We start from the raw sequence: 24056 nt of genomic DNA, 5'->3' as shown, positions 1-24056 counted from the left end.
TGTCTCTCTTCCTCCCGACCTCCCTGGAGTGCTAGAGGAAATGGGGAAGCAGCAGGGCTCGGAGAATCCTTGTGGAGGGCTCCCATGAAACAGTAAGGTTGGGGGCAGGGATGGGTGGTAGTCCATGATGCTAGAGATGAAGGGAAGGGTGTTGAGCCAGGTGTTTCTTTCCATTCCTGACCAGGGAACCAGCTTCAAAGGGCCTTGTATCCCTCCTGGCATGACAACTGAACTTCTTTATTTCTTGTTAATAGGAAGTATCATAATTCTAATGATGATATTTGTCAAGCACTTACTATGCACCAAGCACTGTTCTAAAGCACAGGGGTAAATACAAGATAATCGGGTCAGATGCTCCTGTCCCACATGGGGCTACAGTCTATGAAGGAAGAACAGGTATTGATTGAATCCCATTTAGACGATGAGGCTCAGAGATATTTAGTGAATCCCCCAAAGTCACACAGCAAGCGGCGAAGCCATAATTAGCACACAGGACCTCGGAATCCCAGGCCTGTGTCCTTTCCGCTGGGCCTTGCTATTCAGTGTGGAAGGCCTTGTCAGCTGCATAGTGCTATAGTCAGCCACAACCTCCCACCTGTAGGAAATCTCATGGTCCGTAGTTACCTCACAACCTAAATAATGGCCTATTTTATTTCTAGCTTCACTGCTCTTCTGCAGATGAGCTTCAGGCTTCTCGGGGATCAAGTTGGCTTTTGCGCTTCTGAACGGTAAATGCTGTGAATTCTCCAAGTTTCTGGAAAAACGCAGCAGTCTTAAGCGGGCTGCTTTATAGCACTAGAATTTCTTTTTAAGGCAAAAACAGCCATTCACTGGCTTCTTTTTAGCTCCCATTAGTAGCTCCCCAGTGTAATAGCAGATGCCATATGTCAAGTTTCTCAACACAGTGCAGATGTATGAGATGTGAAAGCCCTACAGAAATGTAAGTTATATGATACAGAGCATTATTACATGCCGGAGGAAACAAGTGAGCCAGTTAATAAATAAAGATGCTGACATTTAAACTGTGTTCAGAATCATACACTGTGAAGTTTGGAAGAGACCTTGAAAAGTCATTTTATCCTGTTGTTTCTCTGCCTCCCCAAACCGCCCAGTCTGCAGTCAGGACCACACAGAACTTCTACTTAGAAGAACTTTCAAATACATCATTATGGAACTGTTTGTTTGGACAGATGTTTCTTCTTGGACAAAGAGGCCAACTAAAAGGCAGTCAAACTACTGCTTTTCACAGGCAAGTCTAGCTCTTGAAGAGCTTTCTTTAAAGCTTTGAAGAGATAGCATTTAGTTCTGAGGGTGCTCTTCTCTTGAATTTTGAATGGTTGAAAGCAAAACGAATCAGACGGTTTTTGTTGCGGATTCTTCAACCGAACTCCACACAGAAATCGCTTTCAGATATGCAAAATTGCTTCAGTGACCCCGCAGAAACTATCATATGTAATATGACTGAAGAAACTCGGGTGATACCAAATGATACAAAATGAAGAAAAAACCCGAAAACTTTTAGTCAGAGACAAGGTCTTTAAAAATAAAAAGTCTTCTACATGGAAAGTGAAGCTATCTACAGAGCTGCAAAGAAAGAGACTCTTCAGTAGTTGTTGAAGCTCAGGGGATGATTTCTCCTGGAGCTTTGTAGCAAGGTGCTCAACTAGAAAAATAATCTGCTGGCTATGTTTTCCAATTAATGTGGATACACCATTCCCTCAGGAGTGCGAAAGGAAGTTTTGCAATGTGAAAACAGATGGGAGTATAGTAGAGTAACAGCAAAGTGCCACCTGGGTTAACATCCCACCTCCAATATGAAAATAAAAAGGCTTTTGATGCATCTGCTAGGAGGACTTGAAGGGTCTTCAATTAAAACTTACAATTGGGTTTGCATTTTTTCCTTAATTGCTAGGATGAAGAATACATAGCAGAGGGGAGAATATGTACAGTAAACATTCTCTTAAGCAGGAAAGGTATCTTCATGCTAACAGAATCAGTTTGATGCAAGGATTTTTCCCAATTCTGATGTGGTGCACCCACGGCCACCTTTTTGAGTCTCTGTAACACTGGGTTAAAGGTGTGGAGGAATCAGAATACAAGTGGGTTTTCTTAAATGGGTTGAAAACTCCAAGCAACAAGGACTATTCCCATCATGATGCATCTCCCGTTTTCATCTTTTTTGTTTGTCCATTTGCCCCGGGATGTGGATTCCTCTTTGTCTTCTTTCTCTCCAGCTGCTGCTGGAGTCTCTCCTCTTTCTTCTTCAAGTATGTGGCCATGTTGTCGAACGTGGCCTTGTAGAGGTTCTTGAAGCTGCCTTCCAACTCGGCATATCCTGTGACACAGAACAGGAGCAGATGGCCTCAGATAAGGATGGATATTTAAACAGGACCAGGCTCAGAGAATCTACATGTGACACGAAAAGGCCTGGGGCCCCCCACCCCTGAAAACACCAAGATTGCCTTCGGGTCTCCCCATTTCATTAATTTAGCACTGAGGGTGGTAAATACGCTCCCCGACACTCTCTTTACCTCTTGACTCTCTTTCCCTCTCCTCTGTGTTTGCCTCTCGACTGACTCACTCACACCTAAGGGATGAGTTCGTCTTACTCTGTGGTTCTTATTGGGCACCCAGTTCTGCCAGTTACCTGCTATGTGACCTTGGGCAAGTCACCTAGCCTCTCTCAGGTGTACATTTTTAATCTGGAAAATGGAAATGAAATACCTGCCCTCTCTCCCTCTTAAACTGTGAACCCCACGTGGGACAGAAACTGAGTATGACTTTGTATCTGCCCAGTGCTTTGGCACAGAGACAATCAATGGTATTTATTGGGCTCTTTCTATGTGCAGTGCACTCTACTATACTTGGTATATGCCACGTTATTATTATTCTTATAACTGTTTGCAAAGCACTGTGGTAAGTGTTAGGGAAGACCACAATGGGGAGATAAACTAGACACCAACACTGGCCTCCAGGAAGCTCACAAAGGGGACAGCTTGACTGATCATGGGGCAACGCTGAGGAGTGGATCTTATTATTTCCCTACATCGAAATTCCCCTACATGTGCATCATATTTTCGCTTTCATCTCCTACCCCCATCCCATCTGCTGATCAAGAGATGATGGCCTGGAAATAAAATCAATAGAATTTGCTGACTGTTTACTGCATGCAAAGCACTGTTCTAAGCGCTTAGGAGAATACATATAACAGATTTAGTAGATACGTTCCCAGCCCACGAGGAGTGAACAATATTAATAATATTAATAGCTGTTATATTTCTTAAGTGGCTTACTATGCGCCAAATGAAGGGGGTAGATATGATATCATATCAGGTACAGTCCCTGTCCCACATTCATTCATTCATTCAATTATATTTATTGAATGCTTACTGTGTGCAGAGCATTGTACTAAGCGCTTGGAAATCGGACTCACAGTCTAATGGGAAGGGAGAACAAGTATCTAGCCCCTATTTGACAGATGACAAAACTGAGGAACAAAGAAGCAAAGTGATTTCCCTAGATCACACAGCAGGCAAGTGAGACTCAGGGATTAGAATCCAGGTCCTCTGATTTCCAGGCCTGTGCCTTTTCATTCATTTAATTGTATTTACTGAGTGCTTACTGTGTGAAAAGCACTGTACTAAGCGCTTGGGAGAGTACAATACACCAATAAACGGACTCATTCCCTGCCTTTCCATTTCCATGCTGCTTACCTTGTGATTCGTCTTGGTGCTGGCCTGCACAATTCTAAAAGTGTTCTTGCGGCAAATCCCAAAAACGGAGCACATTGTCACCAGGGCTAAATGTCTCAGCCGTGAAGGAAGCTATTTGGGATTGCCAACTCTTGGGAAAACAGATTAAAACTGGATGCTTAATGCTACAGCCTCTTCGTAGAAATCTTTCAGAACATTGCTCAGTTTGGCAGGTTTTCTTTCTCTAGAGTTTTCAGCTCTCTTCTCCAGAGAGACAGGTTCAAATGGGAGGTGATTCACACTGGAAAACATGTCTGTGTCAAAATATTCTTTTCCATTGAGCTGGACTGCAGAAAGGGTTTGTAGGATTTCTTTTGCAGGAGCAGTAAACTGCATTAATTTATTCAAATGAAGACTTGGGCATTCCATTTTTGCTTTCACAGTATGTTAGCTTTTGATATATCTTATAAAACCTGTCATGAGAAACTGCCTAAGAAGGAGGCAAAGGAGTCTAAGCACTTCAAACTGCATTATTAAACATTGTATTTTTTTTCAATTTCTGACAACCGACTCATCATTGCTGTTTTCCTTCTGACTTCTTCTACTCTCTACACAGCCCTACATGGCAGATGGATCAAGTGCTCATCACACAAGCCCCTCCTATGGTAATGACCTCTAAAAATCATTAATACTTGTACTTTTATTTTCCCAGACCCAGATACATTCAATCTATAATGGTAGATTACTGTAATGTAATGAATCGAAAGATAACTTTCTGGGAAATGGTTGCTTTCCCGTTACCGCTTCCCCCAGCTCCAGCAGACAGCTCGGCTGTTTGAAGTCAGACCAGAAGAGTAGTGTGGCCTAGTGGAAAGAACTTGGGCCTGTGACTTACAGGCTTCTAATCCTGGTTCTACCACATCCCTGCTGTGGGACCTTACCTTCTCTGTGCCTCAGTTTCCTCATTTGTAAAATGGGGATTAAATACCTGCTGTGTCTCTTGTCTAGACCGTGTGGGATAGGAATTGTAGGAACGATGTCCAATCTGATGTTCTTGTATATATCCCAGGATTTAGTACAGCGCCTGGCCCACAGTAAGTGCTTAATAAATTCCACAATTATTATTATTTTGCATGCCCCTTTGGCTGACGTAGAGGCTCTCCATCCACAATCCTTTTTCAACCCACTCCCTCTTCCTTTGACTTTAACATCGCTATATTTAAGGCATCTGCCTTGGAAAGACACACACAGCTTTCCCAATCCACCACCATTTACTGAATGCTGACTGGGTGTATGGTCATTTTTCTAAAAAAAAAAAAAAAAAAAAAAAAAAAAAAGTTCACTTTTCTCCCCACTCCTCAAGAACCGATAATGACTGCCCATCCACCTCTGCATCAAATAGAAACTCTTCACCATAGGCTTAAAAGCATTTAATCAGCTCACCCCACCCTTCCTCACCTCACTGATCTGTAGCCCAGCCCGCACACATCACTCCTCTAAACGCCAGCTTCCTCATTGTGCCCTGATGTCATCTATCTCACCAATGACCTTCCTCTTCAATGACATTATTCCTCTGGCTTGCAACTTCTTCCCCCTTGCATACAGCAGACCACCAGATCATCACTCTCCAAGCCTTATTCAAATCACATCTCTTTCCAAGAGGCCTTCCCAATTAAGCCCTCATTTCTAAAGATGATTCAGTGGAAAACAGTACGGGCTCTGGGTTCAAATCCCGGCTCTGCCAATTGTCAGCTATGTGACTTTGGGCAAGTCACTTAACTTCTCTGTGCCTGTTACCTCATCTGTCAAATGGGGATGAAGACTGTGAGCCCCACGTGGGACAACCTGATCACTTTGTAAGCTCCCCAGCACTTAGAACAGTGCTTTGCACATAGTAAGTGCTTAATAAATCATCATCATCATCAATCGTATTTATTGAGCGCTTACTATGTGCAGAGCACTGCACTAAGCACTTGGGAAGTACAAATTGGCAACATATAGAGACAGTCCCTACCCAACAGTGGGCTCACAGTCTAAAAGGGGGAGACAGAGAACAAAACCAAACATACTAACAAAATAAAATAAATAGAATAGATATGTACAAGTAAAATAAATAAATAAATGCCATTATTATTATGAGAAGCAGCGTGGCTCAGTGGAAAGAGCACGGGCTTTGGAGTCAGAGGTCACGGGTTCGAATCCCAGCTCCGCCACGTCTGCTGTGTGACCTTGGGCAAGTCACTTAACTTCTCTGAGCCTCAGTTACCTCATCTATAAAATGGGGATTGACCGTGAGCCCCACGTGGGACAAGTTGATCACCTTGTATCCCCTCCAGCGCTTAGAACAGTGCTTTGCACATAGTAAGCGCTTAACAAATGCCATCATCATTATTATTATTATTCTATGGCTCCCTCTCCTCCCTGTTTCCTCCATAAACTTGGATCTATGACCTTTGGGAATTTGGTAATCGCTTCACCTGCAGCCCCACAATCCTGAAGTATATATCTATAAACTATATATTATAGTTCATTTATTTATATTAAAGCTTGTCTCCCTCTAGACTGTAAGGTTGTTCTGAACAGGTAATGTACATACCAACTCTGTTGCAGTGTACTCTCCCAAGCATTTAATACAGTGATTTGCCCACAGTAAACCCTCAATAAATACCGTTAATTGATTGATTGGACACAATACAGTAGAGCGAGTAGACCCGATCTCTGCTCTCCAAGTGAGACAGACTTAACAATGGACCACATCCTCCGCCAATTTCCCTGCCGGAGACTTCTCCGTTTGAAGAGAGTTGGGTCCACAGGTGAGGTCCACACGTGGGAAAGAGAAAGGCCTGATTCTAACCCTGGCTCTGCCACATCCCTGCTGTGTGACCTTGGGGAAGTCACTGTGCTTCTCTGTACCTCAGTTCCCTCATCTGCAAAATGGGGATTCAATCCCTGTTCTCCCTGTCATTAGACTGTGAGCCCCATGTGGAGCCTGGCTGACTTGTATCTACCCCAGGACTCGGTACGGTGCCTGACACATACTAAGTGCTTCAGAAATATCACAATTATTAGCAAGACTTGTGTCACTGTGAGCAACTGAAACCCAAAATCTTGGTCACATGCCACACATGACATAGCGAGGAATCACACTGGAGTCCAACAGGAAACAAAGGTTTTACTTTAAAAAAAAACAAAACTAAAAGCCTGGGGAGCAGTTCTTAGGTTTGAAATGATCGACTGATGGGAGGTAGTGTGGTCTGGTGGAAAGAGCATCGGACTAGAAGTTCAAAGACCCAGGTTCTAATCCCAGCTCCACCCCTTCCTGCTGTATGACCTTGGGCAAGTCACTTTAAACTCTCTGGGCCTCACCTTCTTCACCTGCCCTCCCCACGTCTTAGACCGAGAATCCCATGAGGGGCATAGACTGTTGTCCAACCTGATCTAGTTGTATCTAGTTGTATATGTTGCCAACTTGTACTTCCCAAGTGCTTAGTACAGTGCTCTGCACACAGTAAGCGCTCAATAAATACGATTGATGATGATGATGATGATCTACCCTAGAACTCTGCACTTAATGCAATAATGAAGTAATAATGATGATAACAATAACGATGTATTCAACAGGTAGTGCTGGTGCTCCACTACCACAAACCATTTCCAGTATTTCAAGAAAAAGTGCAGCAGAGAAGTCTCCTCACCCTCGAACATGGTCCAGTTGTCATGCAGATTCCTGGAGATTTTCTTCAATACTTCGTTTTCGGAAGCAGGCTGGAAAATGAGAGATGGGCGTGATGAGTCACCTTTACCCAGGACAGTTCAGATCTCCCTGCACTGCCTTGTCCGGCATGGATACAATCCCTGGCAGTCAACAGAAGGCTCTTGAAGTCTCAGGGAAGGGAATGTTTCCGGGCGAGGCTGGAGCAAAGAAACCGCACTGGCTTTGTAAATTAGCCTGGGCCCTACAAGCCCAAAACCAGAAAAAAAAAAAAAAAAAATCAGGCTGGGGGAAAATAGGTTTAATCAGCCACCTCTCTAGGCTATGGGTGCTCCCTTTTCCTGAAGTGATCCCTTCTGTCACTGCAAAGTGCTGAGCCCTGGGCCAGTGCCCATCTCCAGAGCACCACTCCACCTTGGCCTCTCCAAACTGGACTGGAGGTGGCCTAGACACCAGGGAGTCAGTCAGTCAATGTATTTATTGAACACTTGCAGTGTGCGGAAGACTGTACAAATCACTTGGGAGAGTACAATATAGTCAGTCAGTCAATTGCATTTATTGAGGGCTTACTGTGTGCACAGCACCGTACTAAGTCAATCACTGTACAGTAGTCAATCACATTTATTGAGCACTTCCTATGTGCAGAGCACTGTACTAAGCGCTTGGGAGAGTACAATGTAACAGACATTTCCTGCCCACGAGTTTACGGTCTAGAGGGTGGTGGCCAAACCCCTTCAAAGAGCTTGGCGGTTACCTGCCACTCCCCGTTGTGGGGCCGGTACAGTAAGAGTGCTGCTTCTCTGCAGTCTTGTAGTATCCACAGCCCCTGGGTCTCCTCAAACGCGATGTCCCACACTCTGTGGCTGAAGGTGAGGTGCTTTTTGAAATTCAGCTGCTGGGTGGCAGCATCAAGCTGAAAGATGAAGACTGCAGGAATGCTGTAGGGGAGGGAGGGAGAGAGAGAAAAAAAAAGAATGAGAACACATGCTAATTATAAATATTACTGAGCCCACCTGGGTCCGATGCTTGTTTCAGGGAAGATTACATCCTCCCACTCAAACAATAAAACTGCTGCCAGCATGAAACCATCCGTGCTGCAAAGGTAAAAAGAAAAAAAAAAAAAGGAACTCCCCATGACCTTTTTTTTTGTCAGTATTTCAAACACTAAAAAGCCCTCCAATGCATTCTTAGTTGCTCACACCAGCATGGCCTAGTGGAAAAATCATGGACCTGAGTACCTGACCCGAGTTCTAATTCCGGCTCCGCTACCTGCCTGCTGGGTGACCTGGGACAGATTATTTAATTTCTCTATGGCTCGGTTTCCTCATCTGTAAAATGGGGAATACCTATTCGCCCTCCCACTTAAGGCTATGAGCCCCCATGTGAAACACGGGCTATGTCTCACCTGATTATCTTTTAGCTACTACTCCAGTGCTCAGTACACTGCTTGGCATACAATAAGCACATAATAATAATGATGGTATTTGTTAAGTGCTTACTCTGTGCCGGGCACTGTACTAAGCGCCGGGGTGGATACAAGCTGAGTTGGACACGGTCCTTGTCCCATGCGGGGCTCTGGCTCAATCACCACAAATACCACAGTGAATATTACTATCATTACAGCTGCGGCTCTCAGTATGTGGGAGGCAACAGAATGCCTGCGTTTTAAAGCTTTCTGTGGCTCTTCTCTGAAAGTCTCAACTCTCCACTGCTGCAGAGAGGGGTGAGTGAATCAATCCAGACACCACTGTGTGGGAGAGGGAGTGTGACAGTAGTATCAGTCTTGCCACCATGTCCTTAATTCTGTTTCTACTTCTTGGCTACGCTGGTGGGGTCGGGGCTGACAAGTAGAAGCAGTGATGAAAACTTGAAGAGGGCCTCTAGTCGAACTCCCCACTCCCTGGTGCTAAACCCATTCGCACTGGGTTCTCCAAAGGACTCAACTCGAAGGACAAAACCCTGTAGGTTCGTTTCCATTTTCCACAGGGGAACTGGGGTGGGGAGAGCGTAAGGGGCGAGGCGGAGAGCTAGAAAGAAAGAGTGTAAGGTCTTTAGGGACAGGGATCTAGTACTGTTGAACTTCCCTCAAGAGCTTGGTATACAGTAAGGGCTCAGTAAATACTACTGATGACAGCAAAGACAGAGGAAAGAGAAGGCCACCAGAAGCAGAAACATTATATAACTAAAACAGAGTATTTTCCCTCTCTCAACCTCCACCCACTCCTTCCCCTTCTACCACACACCACCATTACTTGGTTCCAGGGATTCTGAGACGGGTTTTTTGTTGTTGTGTTTTAAAAGTATCTAAGGATATTTTAAGGGAGGGAAACTACTGAGGCCAGAGGTTACAGTGTGTACTTAGGAAAAATGAGAGGTTGGGAACCGCTGAAAAATCAGGACTCTGGCTTTCATACATTGGGAAAGTCACTCCCACCGAGATTTAAACATGCCTTTCTGTTCTGTATCACTCTAGGATTTGACCTTCTCCTTCACCTCTCCTAATGGAAAGCTAATTGTTTGAGGAGAGTAAAATGTAAGGAACTGCCAGGGCCAACCTCTTTAGCCTATCCAGATGCAGTCTGGTGTCCAGCCTTCCTCTGGCTTCATATTATGGAGATCCCGAAGCACTGGGCAGCAGACCGGTTGTTATCCTAGGTTACTATGGGTAATCCCCCAGGATTGTAAAATTGAAAAACTAACCTGTTATAAAGAGTGCTGGTACAGCCAGACATTATTACTGTGGTATTTGTTGAGTGCTTATTATGTGTCAAGCAATGTTCTAAATTCTGGCGTAGATGCGAATTAAACAGGTCAGACACAGTCCCTATCCTACATGGGGCTCACATGTGCTCACACAACACTGCCTGCTTTTCTTGCTTGTTATACTATGTACGTTATACTATGGCTTCACCTAGAGTGCTCTCACACCAGGATAAACCGCCAGTTCCCCTGACTCTCCCAAGCACCTAGTACAGTGCTCTGCACACAATAAGTGCTCAATAAATACCACTGACTGATTTGACTCCCAAGTCCCTTTGGCCACGCTCCTTCTCCCTTCAGTATCTTTTTAAGACTAAGCATCTTGTCAGAATATCCCCCTGATCTTCTTTGTAGGATTTAAGTAAACCTAGAGAAGAACTGCTTTAGTACATGAAAAAAGGATTCAATGGGAATTCATTTGCTTAAAATATGACAAGTGTCGCTAAGTGTTTCACAGGAGAAAAAACACTAAGTGAAAAAACAAACATACAAAAAAACCCACCTCCCACACCCGCTCCTCCAGCAATCCGGGACAACATAATGGATTTCTCCAAAAGGAGAAGAAATCATACCAAAAAAGTTTGAAATTTGGAATCTGACAAACCCTGGTTTGAAATGATGCTCTACTTAACTTCTCCCTTCCTTAAAATGCTTGGAAGAGAGAAGGGATAAGAAACACTTATTACCTGTCACCCAAAATGGCGATGTAGTTTTCTTGACAACAGTAAGTTATCCGTGACCCAGCAAATTTCTGAAAGAAAACACAGAATTTTACTTTTGCGGATTTTTTTTATTTTGTTTGGTTGGTTTTAAGCACAGAAGCAAATGCATGGTGTTGGTGTCTACACTCAAACTGCCCTCAGCTGGGTCTCCCCGCATAGCATTTTGGGAGGCAATCAGCCACCGTATTTCTCCCCATCTTCTTACGGTAGATCTCCAGGCTAGGATTCCCCAGTTGGTCCATCCCACCACTCCCCTTCCCGAGCTCTTATTCTTGCGGCAGGAGGCCGGATTGATCTCACCAGGGCCACAAATTTAGTCAGTCAGTCAGTCAATAGTATTTATTGAACACTTATTGTGTGCAGAGCACTGTACTAAGTGCTTGGGAGAGTACAATATAACAGTAAACAGACAAATTCCCTGCCCACAAAGATCTTATATTCTAGAGAGGGAGACAGTCATTAACATAAATAAATTACAGAGAAGTACGTAAGTGATGTGGGGCTGGTTGGAGGGGGAAATTAGTCACCCAAAGGGGTACAGGGACACCCCCACTCCTTGTTCTGCACCCCAGCTAGTCGCTCCAAGCTCCGGAGTGCCCAGATGTCATGGCAACCCCAGGAAGGACTTTCTCAGGGCTTAGGAAGAGCAACCAATTGTGACCTTGGGCATGTCACTTCACTTCTCTGTGCCTCAGTTCCCTCTCTTGTTAAGTGGGGATTGAGACTGTGAGCCCCGTGTGGGACATGGACCGCATCCAACCTGATTAGCTTGTACATACCCTAGTACTTAGTACAGTGCCTGACACACAGTAAGCACTTTACAAATACTATTAAAAAAAAAAACAAACAGCCTGTGTGAGACTGTTTGCTGCTAGCTGGTTGTCAGTTGTCAAAACAACAACCAAGGAATTGGGAGGAAAACCAACTCGCTCCGAATTTTGATTCTTGGACCGTTTTTGCCAGACTGAAATGCAAAGCGCGAGCAGAGAACTGAATGCATTTAAGAGAACATTCATCTCGGGCACGGTGCTGCAATGGGGCCGCCACACTGACTGGCTACCCGTCACTCCAGGCAAGTCCCTGGTCCCCCCACCGTCAGAGAGTAAGCTCTTCGTGGGCAGGCATTCGTCTCATGTACCGATGGTACTCTCCCACACACTAAGGACAGTGTACCGCACCCAGCTGGTGCCCAGAAAATACCACTACCATGGCTCTGTCGCTGTTAAACAGAGATGCCTGAAATATACAAGAAATCGAAAACCTGAAAAATATCTGGGCTAGGGCTGCTGCTTCCCCAAGGGCAGTAAAACCAATTTGAACAGAAAGAGCAGGAGAGAGGCTTAGCCAGGGTCATTAGCCCCTGAATCAGAGCACAACGAAGCATCTGAGTAAGCTCTTCCCTACAAATATAAGATCTTTGTGGGCAGTGAATTTGTCTGTTTACTGTTATATTGTACTCTCCTAAGAACTGGCTGAGAGCTACTTTTTTCCCCTCCTTAGTTCTGTGACAGTAAGACAATGTCCATCTTCCACCCTCTACCCTGTAAGCTCGTTGTGGGCAGGGAATGTGTCCATCAACTGTTATATTGTTCTCCCCCAAGCGCTGAGTACAGTGTTGTGCACATATTAAGCACTCAATAATGGAAGCAGAGTGGCCTAGTGGGAAGAGCTCAGGCCTGGAAGACAGAGGACCTGTGTTCTAAACTCCGGCTCTGCCACTTGTCTGCTGTGTGACCTTGGGCAAATCACTTCACTTCTCTGCACCCCGGTTAACTCAACTGTACAATGGGGATTGAGAAAATGAGCCCTACATGGGCTAGGGACTGTGTCCAACCTGTTTATCTTGTCTCTATCCCAGCACTTAGTCCAGCCTTTGTCAGGGCTTAGTACAGTGCCTGACACAGTGGGCAATTAAATACCATTTAAAATAAATAAATAGGTTTGACTGATTTAGTCCCTGGCTAGACTGAAAGCTCCCTGAGGGCAGGGGATCATGACTTGCCCAGGCACTTAGAACACTGCTCTGTACAATAAATTTATTGATCTAGTGATTGATGGAAGTGTTTTAGAGCACTGACAGGGTTCTCCTGGGGTGGTTGGGGCCTGGGAAAGTGCTAGCTAGGCCACGGGAAAAGCCACTTGTGATACATATAGTTATGTCAACCTACTCTTCAGGGACCCCTGGCTTGCCGATATGAGATCCACTGCTCAGCTGGACCCTGAACGCCGAACGGTTTCTAGCAAGGAGACCTCAGGGAGATGAGAGAATGGCTCGTTTCCCAGGCCCATCTGAGAAGATTTACAAAGTCCCCGGGTCAGGTTCTGAGACTGGCCGGGATTTTTTTGTTGTTGTTGCTGCTTTTCAATCCGTTTCACTCTCCAGGACCCACGTGATTGGCTAGAAGATGGCAAGAGTTTCAGAAGGGAGGCGAAAAACAACGATCCTACCTTCTCACTTTGGGCCGCCTCAGGCTTACTCAAGCTGTTCAGAAAACAACACTGCAGTTCTCTTCCACTTTTGTATTCCCAGAGTCTCAGGGAACAATCCTGCACACATTCAGACAGACAAGATGATTATTAATGGTTTTTCCAAAGCACCAGGCAACACCCCATGTGACCATCATAAATAGCCTCAACGAAATGAGCCCGGAGCAATAAACCCATAAAGCGCTGGGCACAGATAAGTCGTTCTGAAGCCCTATGTTCTGATGAAATAGTCACATAAAAGCCACCAACCATTGTTAAAATTTGGGGCAACTAAATCACCAATCCCCCTGGGGAAACTGCACCAAATGACTGAATGCGCTCCTCTAATTGGGAGGGGGGTGGTCAAAGGGGCTAGGGTTTGACGTCGCACAAACAATCAGGGCCCTAGGTAATTTTTCTGTACATAGCCAATGGAAACTATCTTTGAATAATAAAAAAATTGGGCTTTGATTTCACTTTGGTTCCTGCTGAAATCAAGGTGTGGGCTTGAACTGGAACAGTAATGTGCAGGACAAACCAAATTCTGGACTTCGAGAGCAGCATTTATTTTCATTCAGCAGGCACATCCTCAAATGATCTACCAATCAATGGTATATATTAAGAGCTTACTATGTGCAGAGCGCTGTACTAAGCATTTGGGAAATGTCCCCTGCTCACACAAGCTTACAGTCTAAAGATTTTAAATCTACTTTAATGTCTGAAACCCCTTTTTGACTGAAAGCTCCAGGGATCTTTCCAGGTAGGTGGGCAGGGATCATGTCCACCAACTTTCAACAAGAGTTTGGTACAATGTTCTGCACACAGTCAGTGCTCAAAAAATACCACTGATTGATTGACTCGTGAGTGGGTGAGTTAAACTCTCCTCTTTTGTTGTGGCATGGCTTTTTAAATCTCACTTAATCAACAATCTACTGTTGTCGCCTATTGAAAGAAGGGCCCTTAGCAAGTCCATAACATGGAAATTAGAAGTTCAGAGTCAGACTATGAGGAAATGAAGTTATGCTCTGGGCAAAAATGATTCACAAAGTCAAAAGATCAAATGTATAGTAGTTCAAAAGCTTATTGCTTCATGTTCCTCATAATGTACTCATGTCATTAACATGCAAACTTTACGGGATATTAATTTTGGCCTTTTAAAATCTATTTATTAGCAGAGTACATCACTCCTACCTGCTTCATCTACTAGCTTGGTAGCAGCATACAATGAGTGGCCAGCAAATTTCTCATTTCACTGATCTTTAACTTAAAACAAATCATACTTCATTCCCACAAGGTAGTTCCTGTCTGAATCTGTTTATCTCTCTCTCTCTCTCTCATCTATATAGCTTTACTTTACATAAATATGCAAAAGCACCAAACATCAAGGAGAGGTCACAAAGACATTCAGATAAATAGCAAGCATGCAAAAGAAGATTCTAGAACTGATAAAAGAAGACTGATGGTAGCAATTCCAAGCAGAAGCTGCCAACTACCCTTGAGAGAAAGACACCAATTATAATCACCATTAAGTTCTGTGGAAGTGCCAGAAAAGCCCACCAATCCAGGCCCGATATTTTGAGGGGCTTGAGAAAAAGAAACACCAAGAAGGTTCTTGGGAAGGATTTCAGACAGCTATGGAACTAGGATGAGCAAGCAAGGGACACAGTAAGGAAAAGTCAAATAGAAAATGGAACTCCCTGAAATAGTCACAAAAGCCACAGGAAAAGACATGATGAAAGATGAATAAGAAGCAATATGACAGTGGAAAGAGCACGGGCTTGGGAGTCAGAGCTCGTGGGTTCTAATCCCGGCTCCACCACTTGTCAGCTGTATGACTTTGGGTAAGTCACTTAACTTCTCTGTGCCTCAGTTACCTCATCTGTAAAATGGGGATTAAAACTGCAAGCCCCATGTGGGGCAGCCTGATTATCCTGTATCTCCCCCAGCACTTAGAACAGTGTTTGGCAATCAATCAATCAATCAATCGTATTTATTGAGCGCTGTGTGCAGAGCACTGTTCTAAGCACTTGGAAAGTACAAGTTGGCAACATATAGAGATGGTCCCTACCCAACAGTGGGCTCACAGTCTAGAAGGGGGAGACAGAGAACAAAACCAAACATATTAACAAAATAAAATAAATAGAATAGATATGTACAAGTAAAATAGAGTAATAAATACGTACAAACATATATACATATAGGCATATAGTACGCGCTTAACAGATACCATTATTACTATTTTTATTATTAACAAATGATGATGATGATGGCATTTATTAGGCGCTTACAATGTGCAAAGTACTGTTCTAAGCGCTGGGGAGGTTACAAGGTGATCAGGCTGTCCCATGAGGGGCTCACAGTCTTAATCCCCATTTTACGGATGAGGGAACTGAGGCCCAGAGAAGTTAAGTGACTTGCCCAAGGTCACACAGCTGACAATTGGCGGAGTGGGGATTTGAACCCATAATCTCTGACTCCAAAGCCCGGGCTCTTTCCACTGAGCCACGCTGCTTCTCAAATACCACAATCATCTTCATCATCATTGAAATTTTCAAGACAAGGTCTACTCAGTGAGCGTCCTCACACCAGATTCCTGTACCTTTTGATTCCCGTTCATGAGTGAACGGAAAAACACGGTATATTTTTTTGTCTGAAAAAAAGGTTGTATACCAGGGTTGGGCTGTCGGTGGGATGACATGGAAAAGGCCAAGCACCATCTGGTGGTGTGCGGATGAAAGAGAACACTTGCTTTGTCCTCAAAGAAATAATCCAGCTCCTACAAATCCTTCAGTGGCAGCCTGAGCGAAATCCCCCTACAGTGACTGGGGTCCAGTACCGAGAATCAGGCCGTGGTGAGAAAACGACAAAAAACACCTACCCCTGAGGTGGATAAAAGCAGATCTGGACAGTTTGGCACCACAAATATTCTGCTCACGAACCTGAAAAGAAAGAGATTGACCCCCCTAAATGTTAAACAGGTCAGCCGGAATCTACTAAGCGAGATATCTGCAACACTTGTACAATCGACCGGCTTAACAGTTGATAGAGACGTAACAAACAAGGCTGGGAAAGAAGAGGCAGGGGACTCTAATCAGGCACTGAAATTACCATCCCAGCCTGGTGGCTGAATATTGTGCACTAGGTTCCCCCAATATAAAACATATTGTCACCCATATTCCTGCATTCCGGGAAGACTTGTACATATCTATTCTATTTATTTTATTTTGTTAGTATGTTTGGTTTTGTTCTCTGTCTCCCCCTTTTAGACTGTGAGCCCACTGTTGGGTAGGGACTGTCTCTATATGTTGCCAACTCAACTTGTACTTCCCAAGCGCTTAGTACAGTGCTCTGCACACAGTAAGCGCTCAATAAATACGATTGATGATGATGATGATGAAAGGCCTCTGAGATGACTCTCCCTTGCCCCATCTAGAGGCCTGTCAAACTGAGAGAGGAAATAATCTTCTCTTCCATTCCAGAACAACTACTTGATAATAATGGCATTAATTAAATTCTTAGTATGCATTATGAGATACAAGATATTCAGGCTGGGGAGTCTCTGTCCCTCATGAAGCCCACCATCAAAGAAGGAGGGAGAGGACAACTCTTCACTCTCGGCTTCAAGGCTGTCCATCCCCTCGCCCCCTCCTACCTCACCTCCCTTCTCCCCTTCTACAGCCCAGCCCGCACCCTCCGCTCCTCTGCTGCTAACCTCCTCAATTTACCTCATTCTCGCCCGTCCCGCCGTCGACCCCTGGCCCACGTCCCCCCGCCTGGAATGCCCACCCTCTACAGACCCGCCAAGCTAGCTCTCTTCCTCCCTTCAAAGCCCTACTGAGAGCTCACTTCCTCCAGGAGGCCTTCCCAGACTGAGCCCCCTTTTTCCTCTCCTCCTACCCATCCCCCCGCCCTACCTCCTTCCACTCCCCACTGTACCTGTATGTATGTTTGTACAGATTTATTACTCTATTTTACTTGTACATATTAACTATTCTATTTATTTTGTAAATGATGTGCATCTAGCATTATTTCTATTTATTCTGATGACTTTACACCTGTCCACATGTTTCGTTTTGTTGTCTGTCTCCCCCGTCTAGACTGTGAGCCCATTGTTGGGTAGGGACCATCTCTATATGTTGCCAACCTGTACTTCCCAAGCACTTAGTACAGTGCTCTGCACACAGTAAGCGCTCAATAAATACGACTGAATGAATGATATATCCCATTCCCCATTGTGCAGATGAGGGAACTGAGGCCCAGAGAGGTTAAGTGACTTGCCCAGGTAATCAAGGCCAGTGGAAGAGCTGGGACTAGAACTGGGGACTCCAGGTCTCCTAATGTCCAGACCCATGCTCTTTGCCCTAGTTTCCCCCACCTATAATCACAAAATCCCCAAATATTCATTCATTCAATTGTATTTATTGAGCATTTACAGTGTGCAGAGCACTGGACTAAGCACTTGGGAAGTACAAGTCGGCAACATATTAGAGACGGTCCCTACTCATCTTTCTTAAGCCCAGGGCTCTGCTCATCTGCTGTGCTGATGACGTGTAAAAAGCCTCGGTTTGGAAAGGAGTGGTAGGATGAGGAGTCACTTAACAGATCCTCCGTTTCCGTTCAGAAAGTACAACACTACTTTCGAAGCCACAGGGGAATCACTGACTGGATTTTTCTCGGAGAAATGTGCTCGTCACCTTAACTGCAATTGCAATTATCCCAGGCTATGAACACACAATTTGAAACCAATTATTAATGTGCAGAAGCAGTCATAAAATTTGCTGTCGGATCATATAAAGCATATTTATTGCACAGGGGGAAAAAGTAGGCTTTTTTTAACAGATAATATTCCAAGGCTTCGAACCCTAAAAACAAATAGATGCGAAATTTCTGAAATCACCACTAAATCCTCCTTTCCCCAATTCAAATAGTGTATTTTAAAGCAGCTCAGCCACTTATGCTAAGTGCTTTCTCTTTGTGGAAATTGTAATTAACCACTTGCCTGAGAACTATAGCTGCCTTCAACAGAAATGCCTTCCCTGCACATCAAAACGCAGCACAATTAACGATAAAACTGTTTACTGAGCCAGAGATCAAAACCTAAATGCAAAAAAGGATTGAAGTCCTCAGTTCAAAGGCTGTTTAATACTCTGAAGTTTAAATTATTAAAGTAAGCAAGGCTTCACCCCCAAATATCCATCAGACTACAAATGGATACCCAGCAGCAAACCAAACGGATTTCTACTTTGGCAAGGACTCAAGTGGTATGCTGGAGTTCCGCTGTAACACTTCATCTTTAGAAAATAAAGACACAAAAATTTCGATCACCCTGGAGGCTCTGCCACTTGTCCGCTATGTGACCTTAGGCAAGTCACCTTAACTTCTCTGTGCCTCAGCTTCCTCATCCGCAAAATGGGGATTAAATCCTACTCCCTCTTACACTGTCAGCTGCAGGTGGGCAGGACTGTATCCGACCTTATATAACAGTAATGATGGTATTTGTTAAGCACTTCCTATGTGCCAGGCATTGTACTAAGCGCTGTGGTGGATACAAGCAAATCGAGTTGGACACAGTTGGAGCCCGTATGGGGCTCACAGTCTCAATCCTCATTTTACAGATGAGGTAACAGGCACAGAGAAGTGAAGTGACTTGCCCAAGATCACACAGCAGACAAGTGGTGGGGCCAGGATTAAAAACCTGATACCCAGGGCCATGCTCTATCCCCTACTCCATGCTGCTGCTCTACACCAGTACTCAGAATAATGCTTGGCACACAGCACTTAGCAAGTACATTATTGGATTGTACCTGAATTAATTGATTAATTTACCAATTAATTAATTAGCTCTCTTCCTCCCTTCAAAGCCCTACTGAGCGCTCACCTCCTCCAGGAGGCCTTCCCAGACTGAGCCCCTTTTTTCCTCTCCTTCTCCCCATCCCCCCCACCCTAACTCCTTCCCTTCCCCACAGCACTTGCATATATTTGTACAGATTTATTACTCTATTTATTTTACTTGTACGTATTTACTATTCTATTTATTTTGTTAATGATGTGCATATAGCTTTCATTCTATTTGTTCTGATGGTTTTGACACCTGTCTACATGTTTTGTTGTCTGTCTCCCCCTTCTAGACTGTGAGCCCGTTGGTGGGTAGGGACCGTCTCTATATGTTGCCGACTTGTACTTCCCAAGACCTTAGCACAGTGCTCTGCACACAGTAGGCACTCAATAAATACGATTGAATGAGTGAATGAACGAATAATTTATGGTTCCTTGGTCCCTACAATTGAATTAAGCTTCTGGTGATTGCATGACTGTATTTGGTCCTTAGTGATTGCATGACTGTATTTGGTCCTTAGTGAGGGGTACGGGGAATGCATTTATTCAGTAGTAGGAACAATACCTACTGAGCACTCAATAGGTGCCAAGCCACTGTATTAGACAAGAAAAAGAATTAACCTATACAATCAGTGCAGAATGTTCCATGGCTTCAGGCAGGATTCTCCAATCCAGGATAGCAAGGGGAGCCCAGTCTAAATCCCAATTTACCAGTCCCCCTGGGAGCAAACCTATAACATGAATTTGCCTTAACCCGGCAAAACTGCACAGGAGCGTAGTGGGAAGACCACAGGCCTGGGAGCCAGGACCTGGGCTCTAATTCCAGCTCCACCACTTCTCTGATGTGTGACCTTGGGCAAGTTTCTTAACTTCCCTGGGACTATTTCACCTCATATCATCATCATCATCATCAATCGTATTTATTGAGTGCTTACTTTGTGCAGAGCACTGTACTAAGCGCTTGGGAAGTACAAGTTGGCAACATATAGAGACAGTCCCTACCCAACAGTGGGCTCACAGTCTAACAGGGGGAGACGGAGAACAAAACCAAACATACTAACAAAATAAAATAAATAGAATAGATATGTACAAGTAAAATAAATAAATAAATAAATAAATAGAGTAATAAATATGTACAAACATATATACATATATACAGGTGTTGTGGGGTAGGGAAGGAGGTAAGATGGGGGGGATGGAGAGGGGGATGAGGGAAATGGGGATTAATACTGAGACCCTGCATATGGAGGCAGTGTGGCTTAGTGGATAGTCAGAAGGGGACTGTCTCTATATGTTCCCAGCTTGTACTTCCCAAGCGCTTAGTACAGTGCTCTGCACACAGTAAGTGCTCAATAAATACGATTGATTGATTGATTCTGGCTCCATCATGTCTGCTGTGTGGCCTTGGGCAAGTCACTTAAGTTCTCTGTGCCTCCGTTCTCTCATCTGTAAAATGGAGATTAAGAGTGTGAGCCTCATGTGGGACAGAGACTGTGTCAAAAATGATTAACTTGTAAATTCCCCTGCACTGAGAATACTGCTTGACACATAAGCACTTAACAAGTCCTATCATTATTATTACATGGGACATGGACTGTGTCCAACCTGATTACTTTGTATCTACCCCAGCACTTAGTACAGTGCTTGGCATCTAGTAAGTGCATAACAAATACCATTCAAAAAAGAAAAAAGGAGTCCTCACCCAAGTCTAAACCCACCAAATTGCAATCTGACACCTTGCCCACACAACAGACAATGCAGTTTCTTGAAATGACCTGAGCTTCAATCCATCACATGACCCTTTGATGTAAGCCTGTAAGAGACGTTAACTCACTCTGTGTGTCCAAGGCAGAAGGACTCGATATTGTGAGGAGCTGAGAACAAACTGACCCGGATCTTCTCGTCTCGGTCGGCTGTGAGAATGTACTGGTCATCAGGACTCACGGCCTGAGAGAAGAAAAGAACAGAATTATTTTACTTCTCCTGTAACGGTCCAAAGAATGCTCCTGCGTTTTGATCAATCAATCAATCAATTGTATTTATTGAGCGCTTACTGTGTGCAGAGCACTGTACTAAGTGCTTGGGAAGTACAAGTTGGCAACACACAGAGACAGTCCCTACCCAACAGCGGGCTCACAGTCTAGAAGGGGGAGACAGAGAACAAAACCAAACATACTAACAAAATAAAATAAATAGAATAGATATGTACAAGATAAATAGAGTAATAAATATGTACAAACATATATACATATATACAGATCTCTTCAAGGCCATGCAGCCAGGGTTACCGTTACTAGAGGTTAACTTTGCTAAGAACCTAGAGCTACATAATGGCTTTTGCAACAGAGGAGGACAGGCCCATAGTCACACATATTCTTGGTTAATGACCAGAGGCCTAGGAATCCCACACTCAGACAATCGTACAATTAATCAATGGCATTTGAGTGCATACTGTGTGCAGAGCATTGTACTAAGCACTGGGAGAAGAGGAGATTGGTCTCAAGGAGCTTACAGTCAACATGGGGAAAGAGACATTAAATAGCAGAAACAGGGTTATGACAACTCTTTCTGCTTCTTCAAACCTTTAACGTAGCTCTCACGCCTAAGAGTTCTCCCACACGTCTTCCACTTGGAATAGGAGGACGGCCAAGGTGCAGTTAAAAACTGGCATCTTTTAAGCAATTCCTATAGAATTGCCTAGTAAACAACTGGAGGAAGCCTAATTTTGGTGGGGGGCGGGGATGTTGTTGTTTTTAATGGTATTTGTTGAGCACTTACAATGTGCCAGGCACTGTACTAACAGCTGGGGTAGGTACAAGCTAATCAGGTTTAAACACAGTCCATGCCCCACATAGGACTTATAGTCTTAATCCCCATTTTAGAGAAGGTAACTGAGGCCCACAGAAGTGAAGTGCCTTGCCCAAAGTCCCACAGCAGACAAATGACGGAGCAGGGATTAGACAGCTTGCCATAGCTGTAGGGGAAACCAAGACCCAGAGAAACCAAATGAAATGCCTGGTGCCAAGGGAGGTAGTGGCAAGGCTGAGATCAGGCCTCAATCCCAGGCTAACCCAGCTACCCCTTCAGCATAAGGTGTTCCTCATTTAAGGCAATTTTAAAAGCTGCACCCCCCCACCCCCTTGCCCATTTTTGGAATGGATTCATTTTTGTTTTGTTTAGTTAGCCTTCTATTTTTAGGAAAAAATTTACATTAAAATGGGGAATGATACTTGAATTTATAGGGTTTTTTTCTTACCTAAACTCAGCTACTTTAACATCCAATTCTCCTTTACCAAACTCCTGAAGGAGCAGGAAAGATATGGGATATCCTCTACACTATAAACTCGTTGTGGACAGGGAATGTGTCTGTCTATTGTTGTACTGTTTACTGTTGTGCTGTACTCTCCCATGCACTTAGTACACAGTAAGTGCTCAATAAATACAACTGAATGAATGAATGATGACTCCATTCTATAGAACTGAGTTTAGAGAAATGTTCGGGCCTGGGGGTCAGGGGAACTGGGTTCCAATCTGGGCGCTGCCACTTTCCTGCAGGGTGACTTTGGGCAAGTCACCAACTTCTCTGTGTCTGTTTCCTCACGTTTAAAATGGGGTTTAAATGCCCATTCTCCCGACTCTTCGAGCCCTGTGTGAGACAGGGACCCTGTGTGACCTGAGTACTATTATGATTACCATCATTAATAATAATAATCATATTTATTGAGCAGTAACTGTGTGCAAAGCATTATACTAAGCGCTTGGGAGAATACCTTGTATGTACTCCAGCAGGTGGTACAGTGCTTTACATGTAGTAAATACTTACCAAATACCACAATTATCATCATTATTATTATTATTATGGTTGGCCACCCTGTCACCAGAAAGCCCAGCAAAGAGTTTCCGATTAAAGAGGTCTATTCTACTTACCACATCCAACAGCATAGACAGGTGGCCAAGTTCAAGTTTTCCACCGCCGTGTGGTTCCGTTACCGAAAACGAATACACATCCCCAGACTTGTCCGCCACGAGAATCTTCTCTTCCGAAGCTGTAAAGGTCAGCGAGGTACATCTCCTCACTACAGCCCTGAAAGTCAAAACAGCTTTCCTTATTGGATATGATCTAGGTTCTTCCCTTGCATATTCGTCAATTGATGGTATTTATTGAGTGCCTGTGTGTGGCACTGTACTAAGTACTTAGAAGAGTACAAAAGATAGAAGGCATGATTCAAGCGCTGAAATAGTAATAGTAGTACTAGTAGTAGCTGGATTTATTGAACGCTCACTTGGCGTGGTGCATTGTTGGCTTGGGAAATGTGGAATAAGGGAGTGACCACTTCCTGCCTGCAAGGAGCTTACATTCTAATGGAGGAGCTTATAGTCTAGCTAGGGTCAACCATAAAATATACCGTGGATAAAAAAGTGGTTAAATAACTGGGAAAGTTGCCGTGCACAAGTGTTTGGGCGGCAAATTGCTAAGGAGGCAGGGAGGAAGAAATGAGCTAAAATTCAAATACAGCAACATCCTGGCAGGTGACTCACCCACAAGCTCAAGAGCGGCAACGTGGCCCACTGGGCTCTCCTCGTGGCCTCCATTTGCCTCCTCTCTGCTTCTAGCAGGCCTGGCTCTGACTGGGCTCCCAGCAGTCCTGTTCCAAACAAGGCACCAGTAACATCCCTTCCTCAGCATGCAGGAAGTGGGAGAAGCAAGCAAAGGCTCTGGGGCCGATCAATCAATCAATCAATGGTATTTACTGTGTGCTTACTGTCAGCAGAGCCCTGTCCTAAAATAGTAATGCTTGCTTGGCCCGTCTTCCAACAGAGAGAAATTCCAGAAAACATGAAGCTGGTTATCTGAACCAAAGTTACCCA

At 44.3% G+C, this 24056-nt stretch overlaps 1 protein-coding gene across 1 annotated transcript in view; it reads right to left on the bottom strand.

Annotated features, from left to right (window-relative positions):
* Positions 1-1023: 1023 nt before the first annotated feature.
* WDR4 (WD repeat domain 4) overlaps positions 1024-24056 on the bottom strand; it is a 35058-nt gene continuing 12025 nt past the window's right edge. Inside the window, exons 4-11 of the mRNA XM_038760128.1 lie at positions 23115-23271; positions 21022-21134; positions 16231-16291; positions 13335-13433; positions 10851-10915; positions 8159-8342; positions 7388-7457; positions 1024-2335 (exon numbers count right to left, since the gene is read on the bottom strand). Of these exons, the coding sequence (XP_038616056.1) occupies positions 2151-2335; positions 7388-7457; positions 8159-8342; positions 10851-10915; positions 13335-13433; positions 16231-16291; positions 21022-21134; positions 23115-23271 (934 nt within the window). The 3' untranslated portion in view covers positions 1024-2150. The remainder of the gene's footprint in view (positions 2336-7387; positions 7458-8158; positions 8343-10850; positions 10916-13334; positions 13434-16230; positions 16292-21021; positions 21135-23114; positions 23272-24056) is intronic.

This window comes from Tachyglossus aculeatus, chromosome 18 (genome assembly GCF_015852505.1).
Source record: "Tachyglossus aculeatus isolate mTacAcu1 chromosome 18, mTacAcu1.pri, whole genome shotgun sequence".
NCBI lineage: Eukaryota > Metazoa > Chordata > Mammalia > Monotremata > Tachyglossidae > Tachyglossus > Tachyglossus aculeatus.
The sequence above is the reverse complement of the archived record's forward strand: the minus strand, read 5'-3'. Positions and strand labels throughout refer to the sequence as shown.